Source organism: Megascapheus bottae, chromosome 12, assembly GCF_031878675.1.
Source record: "Megascapheus bottae isolate mThoBot1 chromosome 12, mThoBot2.hap1, whole genome shotgun sequence".
Lineage (NCBI taxonomy): Eukaryota > Metazoa > Chordata > Mammalia > Rodentia > Geomyidae > Megascapheus > Megascapheus bottae.
The window spans coordinates 43,185,480-43,207,366 of record NC_143520.1 but is presented as its reverse complement, the minus strand read 5'-3'; the positions used below and the strand labels follow the sequence as shown (position 1 = coordinate 43,207,366).

The following is a 21,887-nucleotide window of genomic DNA, read 5'->3' as shown; positions in this document are numbered from 1 at the left end:
TGGCATGCAAACCAATGCACACTGCAACCAACGTCTGGAGCCACACTGTGTGGTACCACGTCTCTATGGTCGGGTCATTTCTGGGTTGCCAACACTACTGTTCAGGGCTGGAAAGGCTAAAATGGAGATAGGTTATATATTTCCTGATGTTGTGAGATCATTTATTTTCCCATCTGGAGGTGGAGAAGATGATTCTTCTAAATGAATTTGAAAAGCAGCAGAGGGGCTATTGCATGTGTGAGTTGCTTTGCATACTAGTTCATGTATGTCCAAAGTGCATTCTCAGTGACAGGCTATCCCTGATTTGATTTCCTTGGAATTGAATGTAAAATTAGCGTTATTAAATGTGCTTCCTTTTTACTGAGGGGAGACTGTTTCCATTTGACGTTAAAATCTCAGTCTCGGGGTCTTCTCTGTGCAGACCTTCTATAAAATACAGACACCATTTCGTCCAATATGGCTGTACTGAATGTCTACATCGATTGCTTTACAGCACCTCCATGACAAAACCAAATTAACGAGCAACAGAGAATGTTTTCGGGATAGACGAGCAACACTGAAAACATTTTCAAAATTAACAGGTATAAACACGCTGTCGAAAGCATTTAATGGTCTTTAACACAGCCAACTCCCTTGAGCCCGAATCAGAGTTACATTCTCTCTTGCTAGTGGCAAAAGAAGCTGTCAAGCACAACATTGAAAAATTGGTAGTTTCCTGGCCAGTAAGCACAAAACCAAGGGGAGCTAAATATTTTATGGTTATTTATTTTTGTTCTCATGCCATTTCCCCTTTCCCTCTCTTCTGTTTTCCCCCCTCCCCTCTCCTGCCCAGGGCTAATTGTTGTGACATTGGCTGTATGCTGGATGCCAAACCAAATCCGGAGGATCATGGCCGCAGCCAAACCCAAGCACGACTGGACCAAGTCCTACTTCAGGGCATACATGATTCTCCTCCCTTTCTCAGACACCTTCTTCTACCTCAGCTCAGTGGTCAACCCTCTGCTGTACAACGTGTCCTCACAACAGTTCCGCAAGGTGTTTGGGCAGGTGTTGCGCTGTCACCTGACGCTACAGCATGCCAACCAAGAGAAGCGCCTGCGTTCCCACCTCAGCTCCACCGTGGAGAGCTCCCGCTCAGCCCGCAGCCCTCTCATCTTCTCCAGCTTCAAGCGCAGTTCCTCTGCAAGGAGAACTAACAAGGTTTTCTTAAGCACTTTTCAGAGTGAGCCCAAGCCTGAGCCTGAGCCCCAGCCATCGAGTCTTGAGTCACCACAGCCCAACTCGGAGGCAAAACTGGTCAATTTGGCTGCCGAGAATGGCTTGCAGGAGGAGCATGAAGTGTGAACGCCATGTGCAGAGTCTTGAGTAGGAACTAGCCTAGCTCTCCCCCATGAAGAGACAATCTTACTTCCCCATAGCAATCATAAGACAAACTTTTCTCCCATCAGAGATAGAATGGAAGTGAGGGGTTGGGGGGCTTTGGAAAAGACAGATGCCCATCTCAGTGACTTCTAAAGTGTTCATATATCAGCTTGCCTGGCTTTGACCCTTGTACAAAGACAGGAACACAGAATGGTTACTACGCTCCCTTCCTTCAGACACACACTGAAAAAAGTAATGTATTCAGAGCTTACAAAAATGTTTTGGGCTCTTTCATTCTTTTGCAAAGGAATAACAACAACAATAGCAACAGCAACAAAAAGCTCTTCTCTCTATTCAGAATAAAAGGACACCCAGAAGAAAACTTGGGGAGGTGGGATAACGAGGGCCAGAATGATGCAGGAGGGGTGGTGTCTTCTTCAGCTTCAGCAATGGGCCATGAAGAGGGCTAATGTGAGGAGCAGGATGGTGCTAGGGAGCCCTGGCCTGAGGGCTGAAGCAGAGCTGCCCCTTTTCTTGGGCCTTGGCCCATTGCAAAGAGGGGTGTTGCAGCAGCTGATGCACACTGAGTTCAGTTTTCCTGGTGAGCAGAAGGACTGGTAGCCAGCAGAGGCGATGAGACAGGCCGCGGAGGATGCACACGACTTGCGGTACATGATTCCTGCAACACAGACCCCACAGGGCTGGGTTAGTGTTCACTGACCAAAAGACAGCCTTCTCTCTGGGCTCAAATCAGAAGAATAGCTCTTTCACACTCCTCCCACATCCCAGAGACGTGAGACTAAGGAGGTATTTGGGGATGTTTCACTGAATTTTGAAATCCACATATTTATGCTGAAAAAGGCAGATACTGCTCTTGACAAAATTGTTCCAAAAGCATAGATTCTCGTACCAGTGAATAAACAGTTATTAAAATCAAAATCTGCTTTTTGAAACTGAGCGTTCATATTTTGTACTAGACAAAGAGATTTTTATTTACCATTTTTAGTAATTGTCTTTGTTTGAAGTATCCCACACCAGGAGAACTATGTCTGAATCGTAACTCTGTTTTTACTTTAGAAGCTTATTGGTTTATGAACAAATGTATTGTGTGCTATGTTAACTTTGTGTTTATTAAGTCCTAGGCCTTCTTTGAATAACAGCCAAATACCTAAAGGGAATCAATTCAATTGCTACTGTATGAACCATGATTTCTCCCAGGTGTGAAAGATTTGCTGGATTGAGTGAGCAGCTGATTTGGCCAACAATCAGCATAGCAAACCTCCTTCTAAGAGAAGCAAGTTTGACCTTAGGATAAATGGTAATTTTTCCAACTTAGCCTCAAGAGCTGATATTCAGTAACACACACGGTCTTCCTGAGAAAACTAGAGGCACATGTCAAATAGCATATGTGTCTTGTCAAAACTGTAGTATATCATCAAATGAGGGTACCTTCCATCCTCTTCCTTTTCCTTCTCCTTTTTGTGCTGGTCCTGGAACTTGAGTTTGGGGACTGGGATCTATCCCTGAGCCTTTCTTTGTTCAAGGCTGGTGTTCTACTACTTGAGCCAGAGCACCACTTCTGGCTTTCTCTGAGTAGTTTATTGGAGATAAGAATCTCATGGACTTGCCTGCCTGGGCTGTCTTAGAACTGTGATTCTCAGATTTTAGCCACCTAAGAAACTAGGATTACAGGCATGAGCCACCAATGTCTGGCTCTTGTTTTTCAAATTGTAGTTGGTACTGGGATTAAACTCAGAACCTCACACATATTAGGTAAACACTCTACCTCCTGAGCAATGTCTCCAGCCCTTTTGCTTCTTTTAGGTTGTTCTTTAGATAAGATCTGGTGTTTTAGTCTGGGCTTGCCTTGCACCTTGATCTTCCTATTTCTGCCTCACATTTAGCAACTGGAACTACAAATCTGTGTCACTATGCCCACCTCTCTTCTTTAACTTAATCAACCTGAGCGTGTACTACAATTTGAGAATAGTAATAATTTCTGTTATAATTACGATAATAAGCACTAAGTTTATTTAAGGGCTTTTCTGAGTGTCAGAAGCTAGCTAGTTGGCTACAGTATACCAGCTCACAACCATGTCATTCAGGGTGTCTAGAAGGTCCCCTTAAAGCCCATATGTTGTAAGCTTGTTACTCAAAATGACACAGTTAGGAGATGGCCTAAATTGACAAGGTAGGGTTGTTAAGTGAGAGGTTTTAGCTCACTTGTGGGGAGGGGAGGAAATACTGATGCTCCAGCCAGCCTCTTACTCTGTCATTTGCCATGAGTGAGGATCTTCATTGTTCCACATGCTCCCTTACCACAAGCTCATGTCTGTAGACTGAATCCTCCAAAACTGTCAATGAACATAAACCCTTCCTCAACCCAAGTTGATTATCTCAGGCACTTTATTGCAGTAGCGGAAAACTGGCTAACACATATCTCTACAAGAGCAGTCTCCATAATTGTTCACATACAGATCAAGAGCCTGAGGTCCAGTCACTGGGAATTTAGTGATTTGCTAAGAATACATAAGAAGCAAGTAGAATAGCTGGCATTTGAGTTGAACATTCTGCTCTTGGATGTCACCTGTAATACTGGATAGCACAGTGGATAGCTAATTGACTATGGTAGAATCTAGCTTCACTCCAAGGAATGTGCATGGCCATTGGACATCAATGCATTTTCTTTAGGGCAGATAATGTTGAATAATGGCACTGGTCTTTGAGGTGAATGTCAGCCTATTTGCACAGCTGAGAGATGTGACACACCCCACTAGCAGCCAAGGATCTTATATCAGTGCTTCCCTACAGATGTGTAGGCTGCTACGGCCTAGGGTTGGGCTCTCCCATCTATAAGAATTGTTGGTTGGGGTGTATAGAAACAGAAACAAATCCAACTGCCTGAGACGTACAAGTGGGAGGTAAAAAGAGTACTTTAGATTTATCTTAAAACGTGCAATTTTATGCCATCCCTTTTCTGTAACTGCATATTTGAAATGATTGATTTTTCTAGTACTGATAGAAAATCTTGGAAGGTAGATGCTCCACTGGTATAAGCCCAAATACAGAGGGCGTGTGGGGATGCATTCAAAGCATTGTTTGAGTCTCAGGCATAAGCTTCAGGGATTTTCTATTTGTTTTCTTTTCATTTTCTCTTTCAGAAAATTTTGCTTTTTGCTTTGTCTTTTAATTCTTAAATTTTAGAAGTACCAACTCTCATTTGCCAGTTCAACGACAATGACTTCTTTCCCTTCAAGTGACTTTTAAAAATTCAAAAATATTTACTAAATACATTTTTCATTGTCAAAAATGTTCTGGCAGTCAGATACAGAGAAAATGTTCCTCAACAAGCTCTGCACCATTGGGGCACATCACTGTTTGGTTTTGTGTGCCTCCTTCCAAGGAAAATAACATATCTGTTTGTGCTATCACACCTTATAAGATAATCTTCAATTGTCATTTTTACTTAGGGATGTGACTTGGAGGTTATTTTGGAGCATAACTTTGCAAGCAACAAGGTAAGTGCATGGGGTCAGAAGAGGTGATCCAAGAAACAAAATTTGTACATTTGGTAGGACCCTATCAAATTGTTAACTGGAAACAGTGTCTAAAGGAAGCTGGGATAGAGAAAACTATGTTCTGATTTTAACTCTCCAGTTAGTAGCACATGAATTAATACTACATATTCCTCTCAAAGAAACCCTCATTATTCCCCAAGAGCTACGCTGTTACACAGATGTGTCTACAGTGGTTAGTCACTTCAGTCCAGAAAGCCTGAGGACATAAGAGGAGTGTCAAAAATGTCCCTTGTGCAAGGCCCATGAGACTCAGGACAGCTAAGGAATGGAAGTCCAAGCGTGAAGACTGGGGTCCAGGGACAGTGAGTGGGATGGGATGTGACTAAAGTGATTTGAAACTAGAAAAGAGACTTGGGGACAGGTGTGAGTATGTTGGCTTTGGAGATGTATGTGAATATCAAAGGAAAAGTGGTGATGTGCAAGTGGCTATGGAAAATGAAAGAAAACAGGCTGGAAATGTTGTACTAAGAGGAATTACAAAGGGATTTGAGAAAACAGAAGGTTATTTTTACGCATCCTTTTCATTGAAATTAGTCTGATGGTGATAAGGTGGTGCCTTTGAGAGATGAAGGTGGACTAGGGAAGGAGACTGGAGCAGAAAAAGGAGGATTATGTGAAATTTGCAAAGATAAAGAAACAGCCAGATGGGCATCAGAGATTTATGTCTGTAATCCTAGCTACTCAGGAGACTGAAACATGAGAATCATGGTTCAAAGCCAGCCCAAGTAGGAAAGTTCATGAGATTTTTATCTCCAATTAACAACTCCCCCAATCTTCAGTTGCAGCCATGGGCAATGAGGGGTCCCAGAGACAGATATGAGCGGTCTTGGGGAATATTGCAGTGGCTTTGGGAGGAGTATTATATGGTTGTCACCTTAAAGATAACAGTGAACTTACAAAAAATGCCCTTGGGTTTAGACATGAAGCCATCACAGAGGCCAGTGATGGCAGGATGGGCACAGAAAGCCAGTGAAAGTATTTGAAGCAGCTAGGATGCTAGCGCTAAGAACAGGTACAACTAGACAAGAATACATGTCACTAAGTGGACAAGGTAAATGTTTGAATTTCATCACTCATATTCTTACGAAGATGAGTCCTTTGTGGCGCTAAGTTAGCTTTACATGTTGAGGCAAAGACATGGAAGTATTGATAGACATTTTGAATCTTGAGGAATTTATTTTATCATGTAAGAGTAGAGGAGGTGCTAGGCTATATTAAGATGCAATTCCCAAGCTGGATGTGGTGGCTCACGCCTGTAATCCTCACTACACAGGAGGCTGAGATCTGAGGATCGAGGTTTAAAGCCACCTGGGCACTAAAGACCATGAGACTCTTATCTCCAATTAACACATGAAAACTGGAAGTTACCCTGTAGCTCAAGGGGTAGGGTGTCAGCCTTGTGCTGAAGAGCTCAGGGACAGTACCCAGGCTCAGAGTCCAAGCCCCAGGACTGACAAAAAAAAAAAGATATGTAATTCCCAAAAAGCATTACAGAAAGATTGATAAATTAGATTAAAAACACAAATAAAATGTTTTGCATTTCTAATAATTTCCTTGTAATGAAAGGAAAAGCAAAATATTCAGGATGATAACTAATATCAAATCACAAGGAGAAAATTTCCTTATTACTAAAGACTAAATAAGAAGTAATAAATCAATAGCAAGCAATCTGAAAAATAGAGAAAGCAAATGGATAGCTCACAGAGAAGGAATTAGGAAGATCTTGGAACATATGAGAAGATAAAGATACATTCCTCCCTGGTCTGAAAGTCAAGAGTAAATTAAAACTATACTGAAGTGGGCCGGGAGTTTGGCCTAGTGGTTAAAGTGCTTGCCTAGCATGCATGAAGACCCGGTCGATTCCTTGGTACCACATACATACAAAAAAGCCAGAAGTGGTGCTGAGGCTCAAGTGGTAGAGCTCTAGCCTTGGGAAAGTCCAAGGACAGTGCTCAGGCCCTGAGCTCAAGCCCAGGACTGGCAAAAACAACAACAACAACAACAAAAAAAACTATACTGAAGTATGTTTCTTAATTATCACTTGGGAAAAGATCAAAAAGCTTCCTAGCCTGGCATCCTTAGTCCTGTAGACAGGCCCCTTCCTGACCTATTGGTTAAATGGGCAGACAGGTGAATAGCCTATGGGGACAGTGCTTTACAGGAGCTGTCAACATTGCAAATGAGATGTTCGATCAAACAATTCCTTTTTCATAAATTTACCCAATGGACAGTCATACCAGCATAAAATGCTCACATACAAGGTTGTTCAATGAAAAGCAGTTTCTAATGCACGAGAGCAGACATTCAAAGCCAGGCACTAGTGGCTCAGTCCTGCAATCCTAGCTACTCAGGAGGCTGAGATGTGAGAATCTCGGTTCAAAGCCAGCCTGGGCATCAAAGTCCATGAGACTCTTACCTCGAATTAACCACCAGAAAATGGGAAGTGGTGCTGTGGCTCAAGTGGTAGAGCAGTAGACTTGACCTGAAGAGCTCAGGGACAGAGCCCAGGTACAGAGTTCAAGCCTCATAACTGACAAAAAAAAGGAGCCAACGTTCACTCTGTCCACTGGGAAGAAGGCAATATCATCATCTGTTGTCTTATTCGTACAACTGAATTTCACAAAGCTGTAAAAGAATAACAAATAGGCTCGGCTATTTCAGTACTTAACAACAACAACAAAAGTTCACCATAATGGTTCACATCTCTAGTTCTAGCTATTTAGGAGGTGGAAATTAAGATAATCATTTTTCCAGGTCAACCCAGGAAAAAAGTTCAGAAGACCTCATCTCACCAGAAAAGTTATGTGTGGTAGAGTACATTTGTCATCTTCACTAAGTTAGAGTAAATAAGGGGATTATGGTCCTAGCTGGCTTGTGAAAAAAGCAAGACCCTAGCTCACAAATTACCAGATCAAAAAGAACTGGAGCATGGATCAAGTAGCAGAGTGCCTCCTTAACAAGAATGAGGTTCTGAGTTCAAACTCCAGTAGATCAAAAATAACCCAAACAAACAAAAAATAAATCATAAATGGGCATTTCCTTCCTTCCTCTTTTTCATCTTCTATTATTCATTAACAAGTGAACATCTATTTATATGTTGCATTCAGTTTATAAGCTTAAAATATTAACATCTTTAATCTTGGTAATAACTCTAACAGTAACCTATGGTTTGCAGATGGATAAACTGAGGCAGACAGAATTGAATTTCCCTAGGGGCTATGAAGATACTATGCATTAGTCCATTTTAGAATCTATACTTTTAACCATTTTATTACACTTTCTACAATGCCAAAATATTCAAAACTGGTGCACATTGCAGATGTGCATATATTTGTGTATACATGCATACAATGTCTCTGAAAGAATGTTACAAAGATGTAATAGTGGCTGTCTTAGAATTAATGGGTGGTGGTGGAATAAGGGTGAAGAAAAAATCTGTAGACTTTTCTTTTTTACTACTTGAAATGGAAACTATGAAAATGAAGTATTTTTAAAATTACCTTTGAAAATAAACAGCACCTCTAATGAGCTGTGTTTGCCAAATCATATCTCTTCCCCTAGCTGTCTCTACCAGAGGCTCCTGACAAGGATCCTATGTCAAAGAGTCAGTGACAGGGATGTACTACAGGGCACCACAGCCTAAATCTCAGCTTCACAGGGAAGGGGGACCTGGGTCTGTTTGTGTTTCGGATTTTTTTCTTTAATGCAATGTCTATGAGCTTGGGTCTAGGCCTAAGAGTTGTGAGTAAAACCACAATGAGCCTTACCTGGGATAGCTAGTAGGAGTGTAAATCATATAAGAAAAGAAGGAATTATGGAGCCAGAGCCTATGGGTCTCACATCTACAATCGTAACTATTTATGAAGCTGATATCTGAGGACTGAAGTTTAATGTTAGCCTGGGCAGAAAAATATGAGAGACTCTTATCTCTAATTAACTATCAGAAAGCCAGATGGAGGTATGGCCCAAGTGATAGAGCACTAACCAAGTAAGTGTGAAGCATCTGAGTTCAATCTCCAACAGAGTGGGTACACAAAAAAAGAAGGGGGAAGAAGAGGAGAAAAAGGAGGAGGAGGAGGAGGAGGAACTATGATATACATCATACATACTTTTATGCAGTATTAAGGATTAAACACAAGGATCTTTGTGCTAAGCATGTGCTTTGCACTTGTCATACTAGCCACAATTGGAAGCATAAATAGATGGATCATTGCTCAGGATACCCTGGGCAAAACAGAGATCCTATCTAAAGAATAATCAGAGTAGTCAGGTGCTGGTAGTTCACACCTATTATCCCAGGTACCCAGAAGGCTGAAATCTGAAGGATTATGTTTTGAAGACAGCGTAGGCCAAAAGGTTTGCTAGACTCTTGTCTCTTGAATAAGCAGCAAAAAGCAAGTAGCAGGGCTACAGATGTGGTTCAAGTGGGAAGAGGATAAGGAGGACAGAAAAACAGAAAGAAGGAAAGAAGAAAAAAACCAAAATACTTAAAAACAAAATACACATTTAGATTCCTAATAAGAAAAATGATTCATTTATACTTTGGGGTAGCTATTAAAGAGGCTAAAATTTGAGAATCATGATTTGAAGACAGCTTGGGCAGGAAAGTCTGTGAGACTCTTATCTCCAATTGATTACCCAAAATTCAGAAGCAGAGCTGTTGCTCAAGTGGTAGAGCACTAGCCTTGAGCTGAAAAAGGTCAGCGATAGCACCCAGGCAGAGAAGGGTAAAGGAAGGGCAGAAAGAAAGATTGCAGGGGGGTGAAGGAAGGGCAGAAAGAAAGATTGCAGGGGTTCCATATTGATCTAAAAGGTTCTCAGTGAATAGAAAAGCTCATTCCAAATGACCCTGAAGAACATTAAATGTTTAAAAAATACACAAAGTATATGACACATGGCTTGGCAAGGTTTGGAGAGAGGGAGAAGGAGAGAGAGAGAGAGAGAGAGAGAGAGAGAGAGAGAGAGAGAGAGAGAGAGAGAGAGAGAGAGAGAGAGAGAGAGAGAGTATCTGAGTAGATGAGTTTATGTTTCTAAGTAAAATTAGAGCCAGAGGTCTAGGAAACTGTGTTAAACAGTGTAGTCACGGTTGGGATGGGGGATAGTGAGGAACTATTTGGATTTGTGTATTCTATCAGAATGTTTTCCAGTATGTGTGAATATATTCATAAATAGCTTCCACTTGTAAATTACAAATTAATAGAATTTGACAAACATAAACCAAGTGCACTAGATCAATGAATTCTCAGGCTTGGGGCACAAAATGGTGACACATGTCACCAACATGGCAGATGAGTGTACCACGCAATGGTCAGCATGCCTCCAGCCCCACTGAGGGACGCCCCTCTTCCTTGGACAGGTCTGGTAGTGAGGGTCATAACTTGGCCTGACTTCAGCAGCACATGGGTGGCACAGGTGGGTCTCACCCTGCATTTCTGGCTAGCATGGAGCTCCCCACTTGCTACCACTGTGAGTTAGCACAGAAAGTAATGAGTGAGAGCCAGGAGAAAGACATCTGGAGATGGCCTTGAACAGTGAAGAGATTTTCATGTCCTCTTCCCCTGCATGAGTATTCTCTTGCTTTTAATACAGAGCCTAGTTTAAAAATGGAAGCCCCAGTGTTTAGAATGACTGGTACATGTTGATTCAATAATATTTATGAAATGAATGAACAAAGAGAGGAAAGGGAGAAGACCAAAGGACAGAAGGAAGAGGATAATGTGAAGAGAGCCTAAATAGTCCTAGGCTGGTGGGGATCCAGTCACAGACATGAATACAATGGGCCAGGAGTATGGCCTAGTGGTACAGTGGTTGCCTAGTGTGCCCAAAGACCCAGGTTCGATTCCTAGGTACCACATACATAGAAAAAGCTGGAAGTGGTGCTGGTAGTGTGCTAGCCTTGAGAAAGCCCAAGGATAGTGTTCAGGCCCTGAGTTCAAGCCCCAGGACTGGCAAAAAAGAAAGAAAGAAGAAAGAAAGAAAAAAAGAAAGAAAGAAAGAAAGAAAGAAAGAAAGAAAGAAAGAAAGAACAAGAAAGATGAATTCCCAGGCCTTGTTAATACAAGACAGGAGTTGAGAGTGCTGATCTTTGTAACTGAGATTCAGGCTCAGAGCTCGCAGGCTTTGGCTGAGTGCTAAAAGGCTAAGCACAGTTTGGTCCTGTTCCCACTGCTTTGCCCTGCAGGGCCATAGAGATGTGTCCTATCACCATCTTTTACAGGTCAATCTGCCATCCAGAAGTTTATAGAACACACCACCCACAATCACCAAATTAATCAAGACACCCAGTATTTAAAACCTTAATCCTTCTTTTATTCTTCATCTCCCTTAAGACTTTAGAGAGGTGATGGCCTCTTAGTGACTCTTGGAGTCAGATGGGCAGCTATGCATACTTGCTTTAAAGTGACTTTCAACAGATCTCTCTGAGGAACCCATTCCTATTAATCTGCCCTATTTAGGCTGTGTATGAGGTGCACACCCAAGACTGGAGGAAAGGGTAAATAAAATGCTTGATTTCTTCTGGGGGCATTCATTCCACTGCAGCAATTTTCTCTGTGTTCCTGGGACTCACGAGCTCACACTAGAGGCATTTATCCTTACAAGAACTGTATTGAAAAGGTTGAAGACAGAAATAAAGAAAAGGGGTTGCTTCTCTGTACTTTACATGTAGCACTTAAATAAATACATGGAAAAATGGAAATGCATGCAGATACGTGGGTCAAAAACATTCTTGCATCACTGTGCCCTTCTCCCCCATTTGGCAAGCGATAGAAATGATTGGTCAATGTGAAATTAGATAAGATGTGTAAAGCATTCAGAAAGCTGTAGATGTTTGCTGCTGTTGTAGGTATTATGATCTGTGATCCATGGGACATCCTCGGATTCATACCTTTAATGCCTACAAGTAGCTACTTAATGTATTTACACATCCCTGGGTGCTTAACTCAGAGGGGACAGTGATTCCAGTAATCACTGACTGATCTGTTTGACATTTAAAATTATTGCCTCTCATTTCACTTTACACACTCCATTCTTGCTCCTCCTGGACCCAAAGCTCAGAATAAAAAATGATTGTTTTGCATTCAGATGGGGGAAAAGACAAAGGCAAAGCAGGGAATGGGAACAGTGTACATGGAGGGAGAAAGAAGTTTCAGAAGTTGATGCAGATGCTAGATGGCCCCTGTCTTGTTTTTTACAGCAAGCACTCTGTCAGGCATAGGACTAGCTTTGCAGGGTTGAATTATTGATTACACCGAGGGAAGAAGAAAGATGGTGTTTTCTCTTTGTTGGAGTCCAGCTCTTTCTGTCAACTCCTCACACAGCTGGGTCGCCATAGCTTGAGTGGGCAGCATAAAAAAATACCTGCATCAACCCTGCTGGTGGCAAATCCAGGCCAAAAGTGGTCTCAGCTTTGGAACTGCACTCGAATGAGCCTTGGACTACAATAGGTCCCATGCTGGCACTCTGTGGCCCGGAAGCCTGAAGGTGGACTTGCCTGGCAACTGACAGGCTCAAATATTCTTTAATGTCTAAACCACTGATGTGTTATCCCTTTGGCCCAAACATTCCTTTATCAAAAGTACTTTGGTAAGTACTTGGTGCTTCATTAGGGGCTGGCCAAAAGAACAGGTGTTAGAACTCCATTAGGCAAGAAAGGCTAAAGGGGTGGGCATCAGACATTTGTGTGCAGAATTACCTTTAATAGGCAGAGTCCCAGAACCATCGATGGGACACACACACACACACACACACACACACACACACACACACACACATCAAAACTTCAAAATCACTGCTTTGGGGATGTGCAGACTACAAATGCACATTATCATTTATCCAAGGAGAAATCTTTTTTTAACCAATGACCAGGAATTCATTATGAATTACAACTCATTTCCCACTCTGCAGTAGGGATTTGGGGAGCCCTATGCCCCTAGAGGAGCTGCAGCCATGCAGTGTGAGAAGCAATGTGATTTCTTCTTCCTTTCCAGATTTGCCACCACATTCATTCTCTTCTTGTCTCCATTGTCAGGTCTTTCCTGTCCTATCAGCCTCATTGCAGGACTGGCTCCCCCATCTACTGTTTGAGAACTTCAGCTGTGGAGGGCTTCCAAGCCTACTCTACACCATTCAGCTTAAAGGAGAGATGGCCGGATCAGAATCTAGGCCATTCCTACAGGGGATCAGGTCAGTGCTAGTTTGTGGCCCACTGAAATGGTTTCTTTTCATTGGGTCTTTACTCCCCCATTTGGGGGATTAAAATCTGCATAAGGATGGACATAGACCTGTAATCATAGCTACTCAACAGCGATCAAAAAGATTACAGTTCTAGTCTAGCCTGGGCAAAAAGTTAACCAAGTCCTATCTCAACCAATATCTGGTATTGTGGTACATACTAGTCATCACATCTATATGGAAAGTGCAAATAGGAAGACCAGTTGGGACAGAGATAGAAGATATTATCCCAAAATAATTAAAGCCCAAATGGCTAGAGACATGACTCAAGTGGCAGAGTACCTACCAGGCAAATACAAGGTCTTGAGTTCAAACCATAGTAGCACCAAAATAAATAAATAAAATATGCACTGTATAGAGCAAATATGCATTCTAAGAGTTGGCACACTTGTCTGTAAAATGACAATCTTGACATTTTCAAACCAAAGGATCTTTGTCAAAACTACTTTATGCTGGTACTATGTTGTGAAAGAAGCCATGGACAATTTGTGAATTACAAAGCTTTCTGTGCTATAATGAAACATCATATACAAAACCAGACTGTGTTCTTCTTCTAGATAATAGAATATCAGAGTCCATGTGGCTTAAGCAATGAGAGTTTATGTTTCCCCAGTTCTGCAGGCTAGAAGTTCAAGGTACTAAGAGATTTAATTACTGAAAAGACTCTTTTCTGGGTTCATTTACAAAGATAGCTGTCTTCTCCATGTTCTCACAAAGCTTTTTCTCTGGGTTTATACTCTGGGGTGTGTGTGTGTGTGTGTGTGTGTGTGTGTGTGTGTGTGTGTGTGTGTGTGTGTGTGTCCCTGCCCTGAGGCTTGAACTCAGGAGCTGGAAGTATCTCTGAGCTTTTGTGCTCAAGGATACCACTTGACCCACTGCTCTACTTCCAGCTCTGTTGGTAGTTAATTGGAGATGAATCTGGATCCTCAGATCTCCAGCCTCCTGAGTGGCTTAGGAAAACAGGCATGACCCACCACTGGCATCTGGTTCTAGTGCCTTTTACCAGTACAATAACACCATTGGACCAGGTCCCTACCTCCTGACCTCATTTAGCTTAAATTTCCTCCTAGAAACATATTTTCAACATCACTACTTTGGACACCAAGGCTGCAATATATAAATTTCCTAGAGAATTCAGTGCTTACTTAGCACAGATAGTGTGTTAAATTTGGTTTAGGGCGTTATAGTTTTCTGACTTCTGTTTTCTCAAAAGCCTGTCCTCTTTAAAACCTATTCCTTGTACCCAATCTTGTCATCTGCAAAAAAATGTGGAGCATCCAACTGTTCGGAGGATAAACTTTCGGACAAATATACAAAAGGGTCTCTGGGTTCCATGTGTGTCTACTCAAAGGCTATGCTCTCAAAGACCTTGGATAGTTTTATAGAATTTATGGAATCTTCTCTCCATATTTTTAAATGCTTTTTCATGGAACTATCTTTGCAGAAAGCCTGCTGTTCAGAGCAGATCCAAACCCTGCAGGTGGCTTGCAATCCACAGGAGTGGAGAACAGAGGCTGAAAGGGATAAAGGAAAAGAAAAGCAAAATTAGAGCCACTACCTGAAGGCTGTTCCCAGCATAGGCAGAATGCAGCCTGTTGAGTCAAATTAACATTTAGGCATCAGATGGTGCTGTTCTATTTAAGGCAAAACACGGCAGGAAAGCCTCAGCAGCTCGTCCCCCAGAGGTTTTGTGTTAGTGCACTTGTCTTGTCCCTCTGACTTCCTCCTGCTCCAGTCCTTTCTTCACTGTCCCCAACATGAACCACACACCACTTCATTTGGGTAAGATGTGTGTGCATGCTCTGGTGGCTGTGATGACCTCACTGAACCATGCTGGCTCTAGACAGCTGGTCTTTATTGTTCTCTTCTCCTGCTTTTCTGAAGCTAAGGAACATTTCAATTGCACAGCATAAATGAGGATATGGTAAATTCCTTCCACTGGAGGTTTGATTGAAACTAGAAATGTTTTTTTTTTTTAGAATTTTATGCTTTTCTACATCTTCTTATAAACATCATATCTGACAATACAAGAAAGATAAGCAAAGTTAATAATTTTTTTTAGAAAACATAACTTTTAAATGAACTTTCATTGCCAAAGAGTTGAAAGAGCTATGGCACTTATGAGAAGATTTTTGTTTTGTTTTGTTTTGTTTATGAGAGCCTATCATTCAGTCACTCCCTTCCTTCCTTCCTCCTTCCCTAACCATTCCTCCCTCCCTCCTTTTCTTCCTTCCTTCCTTTTTTTTGGTGGGGGGGAAAGTACTGAAGTTTTAACTTTGGGCCTTGTGTGTGCTAGGCAGGCAGGCATTTGTATCACTCCAGTCACATCTCTAGCCTTTTCTTTTTCTTCAGTTTGTTTTCAGTTATGGTTTGGGGCTATTGACAGAGTCAGATTGGGATCACAATTATCCTAAAAAAATTCCGAAGTAGTACAGTGGCTCATGCATGTAATCCTAGCTACTTAGGAGGCTAATATCTGAGGATCCTGGTTCAAAGCCAACCAGGGCACTAGGGAACCTGAGACTCTTATCTCCAATTAATAACTAGAAAATGGGAAGTGGGGCTGTGCCTCCAGGGGTAGGGTGGTAGCCTTGAACCAAAGAGCTCAGGGACAATGCCCAGGTCCAAAGTTCAAGCTCCATGACCCACATATACACAAAAAAAATTCCAAAGTAACTGGGATTATAGGTATGTGTTACTACACCCGATTGTTTTGTTTAGTTTCTTTATTGTTTTATAAAGGTAATGTACAGAGGGGTTAAGTCAGGAGAAGAGTACATTTCCTTTTAGGCAATGTCAGCCCTTCCCTCATTTTCTCCAAAATTTTCCCTCTTATCCCCACCCACAAGCTGTATAATTCATTTTCCAGGTTTTCTTTTTTTTTTTTTTTGCCGTTCCTGGGACTTGAACTCAGGGCATGAGCACTGTCCTTAAGCTTTTCTCACGGTTAGCACTCTACTACTTGAGCCACTACGTATGTGGTTCTGAGGAATCATGCATCCTAGGCAAGCACTCTGCAACTAGGCCAAACCCCTGGCCTATGGCTTATATTTTGAGATATAGTCTATTTTTGTTCCCAGGCTGGCCTCAAATAGTGATCTTCCTATCTCTACTTCCTCGGCAGTTGGGTTTATAGGCATGTACTACTACATTTAGTCCTAGAGTTTTTTTTTTTAAATTTCTTGAACTGTCAAAATGACCATTTAGGCTGAAATTCTCATTCATAGGTGCTGAAAAGCCCAACAGGCAATGGTATTTGGTTATAAGATAATCAATGGGAGTTTCAATAATGAATTGAAATTGTGAAGTTTTTATCAGTGAAAACAAGCTAGGTAATATGGCAATATAAAGGAAAACCACACTTAGTTGCCAGCACAAGGTCTTTCTCCCACCAAGTTCTGGAGCTATAGAAGTTTTGATCATCTCTTTTATTGTATAAGAAAGATTCCCCTTTCTTCATTAACAAAAAGGAGTTGACGGACTGAAGTAGAACATGCCCATGTTTTATTTGCTTCTGAAATCATTCCTTCCCCAGTGGAAAGTCGTGAACTCTGTTGGAGTCCAATGGATTGAATAGATTCCTCCTTGGGTTACTTTCTTGAAAAAGGCTTCCCTAAGCCTTAGGCTGCTCTTTAAATAAAGAGCAGAGTAAACTGCTGAGAATTATGATGGCAGAGTAATGAAGCACCTGTAATTGTGGCATGCATCTGTAATGATAGCATGTGTCTAAGAAGCATCAGCTTCCTTGACTTGACATTTGTTTCCTTGTCTGTGTCTTTTCTAATAAAACTATTTTTTTTTAAATTTTGACTTTGATTAGTCCCTTTCTAATGCACATGAAGGTGACCATTCTAAATGGTCATTCTAAATCTCAATGTTGTTTTGATTTGCATTTTTGGTTACGTTTTTATTTTGTTTTGTTTTTGTCCATTTGGGGACTTGATCTCAGGGCCTAGGCACTGTTCCTGAGCTCTTTTGTTTGAGGTTAGCACTCTACCATTTTAAGCCACTGCTCCAGTTCTAGTTTTGAGGGGTGAACTGGAGATAAAAGTCTCATCGAACTTTTCTGCCTGGGGTTGCTTCAGGTAGCAGTCTTCAGACTCAGCCTACATGAGTCAGCCACTGGCATTTCTTTTATGGCCAGGGACATTGAACATTTCTTCATGTGTCTATTGGCCATTGTTACTTATTTCTGAGAAGTCTGTCTTTAAGTCTTTAGTCCATTTATTAATTGAGTTGTTTCTTTGAGGGTTTATTTTGAGAGGGTTAATTCTTTAGCTCTCTGTATCTAGTAGAACTTTTTTTATTAGTGTATATTCAATTGTACAATGAAAGTCTCATTATATTTCCTGCTATGTATATAATACTTCATTCTTTTTATTTTTATATTTAAACAAATGCTACTTGCTGAGGACAAGGAACAACAATGGATCCTGGGGAAGGAAGAATGAAGAGGATCCAGGTCTGGCTTGTGGCACAAGAGTAAGAAGATGTTTAGAAACTAGGACCTTGATGTGGCACATAGAAAGGTCATAGGAGCCAACAAACAATGAACAGAACTGGAACAATTTGAACAACAAAATATACAGCAATGAATAAAGTGAATATTCATGGTTCATATCAACATAAATGAATCATCAGATTGGTAAATACTTGGAGGACAGGGTATAATTCTTTCTGACAGAGGAATTAATAAATGTACAAGAAATGGAGGAAACAAATTTAGAATCAATACTGAAATAAGTACAAGGTTTGAGGGCAAAAGGATGTTTCTGTAGTTTCACATTATCTCCGTAAACTTACTCATTACAAAGGGAAAAATCAGTAACTTTACAGTGAAGACATCCAATAAATTCCATGTGAATAAAGGGATGGAAGTCAGCATCCCCAGTAAAAAGATGTAGGTCATGCCTGGATGGCTATGCTGCATGGACACAGTGTTCTCAAAACCCCAAAGTGATCATGACAGAATGTGAGACAATCCTGACTTGAGGACTAGTATACAAACACCTGACCTGCGCCTCAGAAATGTCGAGATCATGACAGAAAAGGGAAGGGTGAAGAAATATTCAAGATAAGAAGAAAGAAGCCTTGTTCCAATGGCTCATGCTGTTAATTCTAGCTACTCAGGAAGCTGAGATCTGGGGACACCATGTACAGAGCTGCCTCCAGCAGAAAAATGTTTTTGTGCTTTGTTTTGTTTTGTTTTGTTGGTTGGTTTTATTTTGATTTTGGTAGTCCTGGGGCTTGAACTCAGGGCCTGGGCACTGTCCTTAAACAATTTTTGCTCAAGGCTAGTGTTCTACCACTTGATCCACAGCACCAATTCCGGCTTTTTCTTAGTACCTGGTAGCGAGGAATTGAACGCAGGGATTCCTGCATGCCACGCAAGCACTCTACCACTAGGCTATGCTCCCAGACCCAGAAAAGTTTTTATTGAGACTCAATCTCAAAACAAAGCAACACAAAGTGAAACAAGCCAATCCAGACACATGGCTCAAGTGGAGAGCCCTGAATCCATCAATAAGCAAGCCACGAGAGTGTATACCTTAAACATCCAAACTATTTAGCTACCTAAATCTGGCCTCAAAGGACTTGAGGGCTCCAGAAATGATTATTGATTTGATTGAAGGAACCTTACTGGACAGAATGTATCTATTTATGTTTCCTTATACATGAAGAAATTGAGTCAGTGTAACTCCTAGCCTCCCTCCCTCTTCCTTCCCCCTTGTCCAATGGAGACTGAGTGATGAATGTGTTGGTAGATTTGGGTGGAATATTCTATACACATGTGCTCCTTTGGGTATCTTTCTCTTTTTGGGAGCTAGGGACTCATGACAAAGAGGAATTCTCATTTGTTTCTCAGGGCAAGAACAGTCCTTATTTGGTCTTGTTTATGATTGGATAAACACACTAATTTGAAGATACTAAGTTAAAAGACCATTTGATTCTCAGTCCAAAACTTCATCATAGATTTTTTGTCAGTAAAATGAGTAAATTGTTTTGGCCTCATCTTCCTTTTTCTTGTTTTACTACCGAAATGGTTCAGAATCTGAGTGAGAAAGAAAGCAGATGAAGACTGAATACTCATGAAGACCACAGTAAGTTACATTTGTTCTAGTTTGTATGGTGTCTTGAAATTAATTAATTTCTAGTGGTGCTGGGAATGGATCCCAAGGGAACACCTATGTTAGCCAAGAGCTTCTCATTGTGCTATACTCTTAGTCCTAGGAATTAAGCCTATAGTCACGATTCTCTAGCAGTTTTGGAAGCACTCATTAAACCAATCTTCTTCTTTAACTAGCCCTAGCCTAGTATGATAAATCTCATGCATAACACCCATAGTTAATGGTTTCTGTGCAGTATGGTGAGCGTTCTTCACTCATATTGGAGCTGAAAGAGGACTCAGGTCAGAAGATACAAGCCGGTGATCTAGAGAGCTCGGAGGCTGTTTTCAGTTCTATCACAGCACATTTCCTGTAAGCACACTTTTAAAAGTGATTTTCCTAGTTTTCTCACTTTAATCCCTGCTCCAGTGGTCAATTAAAATAAAGGCATAAAAGCTAATGTCCTCTCCATTTATGGATTATCATACATTCATCTTTTTTTCAATACTTTCCTTGCCTATGCTCCATCTACTGATACAAGAATATGAAATAGCTAAACAGAGACTTTAAACAGTTACTTTTCACTCTATATACAATTTAGCCTTAAAGTCCAACTTCTGTGGTAAAGTACTACTTGTATGGATGACTGTCTTGGAGTAAGACTAATCTTTCTCTACTTGAAAAATAACCAGTATTACTGTACCATACTTACGATCACCTCACAATAAATATTTGATGCAGGATTAGTAGCATCTCTTCAAAGAAAAATGCTTGGGAACAGGTAATTGAAATGAACTGAGCTTTGAAAGAAGTGGCAAGAAAAAGATCTTCGATCTATTTCCAAGTATTTGCTTTCTTTTTCTCTTTAAAGAATATTGTGTGAGAAGTTTTGATGTTCTCTGAATTCTAATGGGAGCAGCTGAGGAGGAGGAGGTTTGTCCACATTCACGCCTCACTTCTGCTGATAGACATTGGTTATCAGATAGACAGAGAGAAGACCTGTCTTTTCTGGACAATATTCTGTGCTGGCTCTTAAAACATTTTTCCTCTGCCATGGATGAGAATAATTGAAAGGCCAAAGAAACTCCATCCATTTGAGTTGCAGATGGCCAGAGCAACCAAACAAGAATGCTAACAGCCCATTTTAGAAAGGCCAAAGAAGAAAAAATGCCAATCTGCACATTGCACATCCATACTGATGCTTGTCTATCTAGCCATCCTTGCCAAGCAGGTGGGATGAGAAATTGGGAATACTACTAAAAAGCTGTAGCAACTCCCAGAATAGCAATTAAACATGCTTTTTAAAAGCGATAGCCACATTGAGAGCAAAAGGATACTCCAAGAACACATTCTTTTTCCTTGTAAAAGGAATGCATTAAGTTTGTTATACAGAAGACTTTGATTACCCCTTTTCAAAAAGTTTTTTTTGGCTGAATTTAATTTTCAAGGCTGTTAACCACTGATGCCAACTTAATTATATCAAGCAAACACCAACCCATAAAGTATGATGCCAATTGTTGGTTTTACATTGGTATCACACTCAGTTTCTCTACTTGTTTGTAAGTTTGTGAGCCAGGAAAGTTTTGCTTTTCCTCCACTGGTGTCTTTATTCTACAGAAAGAAAGAGAGTAGGTATTTATTTTGACTTACTATTTCAGTTTTAACAGTGCCCTTCAATAATTTATACAACTGTGCTCTTACATTTTTAACATGGAGGTCCTTCTGATTATTGTCCTAAATTTTAATAGCATGGTCCAAAGATTCATAAGTAATTTTGTACATTCAAAGCTATAGAAATGTAAAGTAAACTGTCTTCAATGGTATAAATGGCTCCAGGGAGAATAAATGAAGAACATCTATACATTTAACCAAAAGCAATCTTAGCCAGGTGCAGTGGCTTACGCCTGTAATTCTAGCTACTTAGGAGGCTGAGATCTGAGGATCGTGGTTCAAAGATAGCCTGCTCACTAAAGACCTTGAAACTCTTATCTCCAATTAACCACTAGAAAACCGGAAGAGGTGCTGTGGCTCAAGGGGGAGGGCAATAGCCTTGAGCTGAAGAACACAGGGACAACACCCAATCCCAGAGTGCAAGCCCCATTACTGACAAAAAAAATGCAATCTTACATTTGTAACATGAACATAACATTCTCCTTGCAGAAATTATCTTCATTTGTAAAATTTAGTTATGTTCTTGCATTTCACTTGTCAGTGATCTGACTTCTGTAATATCATGTGTATCATGTGCTAAATTTTATGGTATCACTTGTGCATATATATTAGTTTTTCTTTTCTAAATATGACAGTGACTTGAATGAGATGAAGGTCTTTTGATTAGACACTTCAGTGTTTAATACAGGCAAAACAGCTTGTGATAGTAAGAGGTTATCTCTGTCCTTTCTCCAAGAATCCCTGGATAAATTTTTCCCAGAGTGCTCATGTTTCTCCAAGGTGATTGAGCAGATGCTGCTAGTTGAATACACAAGTCCTATTCATGCAGCGATTAGGGATCATTAGACATCAGTCTAATTGCTGAGACAAGCAAAGTTTTTTCAGTCAGATTTGGGAGAGCTTTTGTTTTCCTAGTAAAAGGCAAATGCTAAAACAA

The 21,887-nt window shown here is 40.8% G+C and overlaps 2 protein-coding genes across 5 annotated transcripts in view; one reads left to right on the top strand and one right to left on the bottom strand.

Annotated features, from left to right (window-relative positions):
* Positions 1 to 1,351, top strand: part of Gpr39 (G protein-coupled receptor 39) — a 208,915-nt gene extending 207,564 nt beyond the window's left edge. Inside the window, exon 2 of the mRNA XM_090342917.1 lies at positions 833 to 1,351. Coding sequence (XP_090199043.1) covers positions 833 to 1,344 — 512 coding nt within the window. The 3' untranslated portion in view covers positions 1,345 to 1,351. The remainder of the gene's footprint in view (positions 1 to 832) is intronic.
* The window catches only part of Lypd1 (LY6/PLAUR domain containing 1), a 34,423-nt gene continuing 13,120 nt past the window's right edge, over positions 585 to 21,887 (bottom strand). For all 4 annotated transcript variants that reach the window (XM_090342920.1, XM_090342921.1, XM_090342918.1 and 1 more), the window contains exon 3: positions 585 to 2,041. In XM_090342920.1, the coding sequence (XP_090199046.1) occupies positions 1,806 to 2,041 (236 nt within the window). In that variant the 3' untranslated portion in view covers positions 585 to 1,805. The remainder of the gene's footprint in view (positions 2,042 to 21,887) is intronic.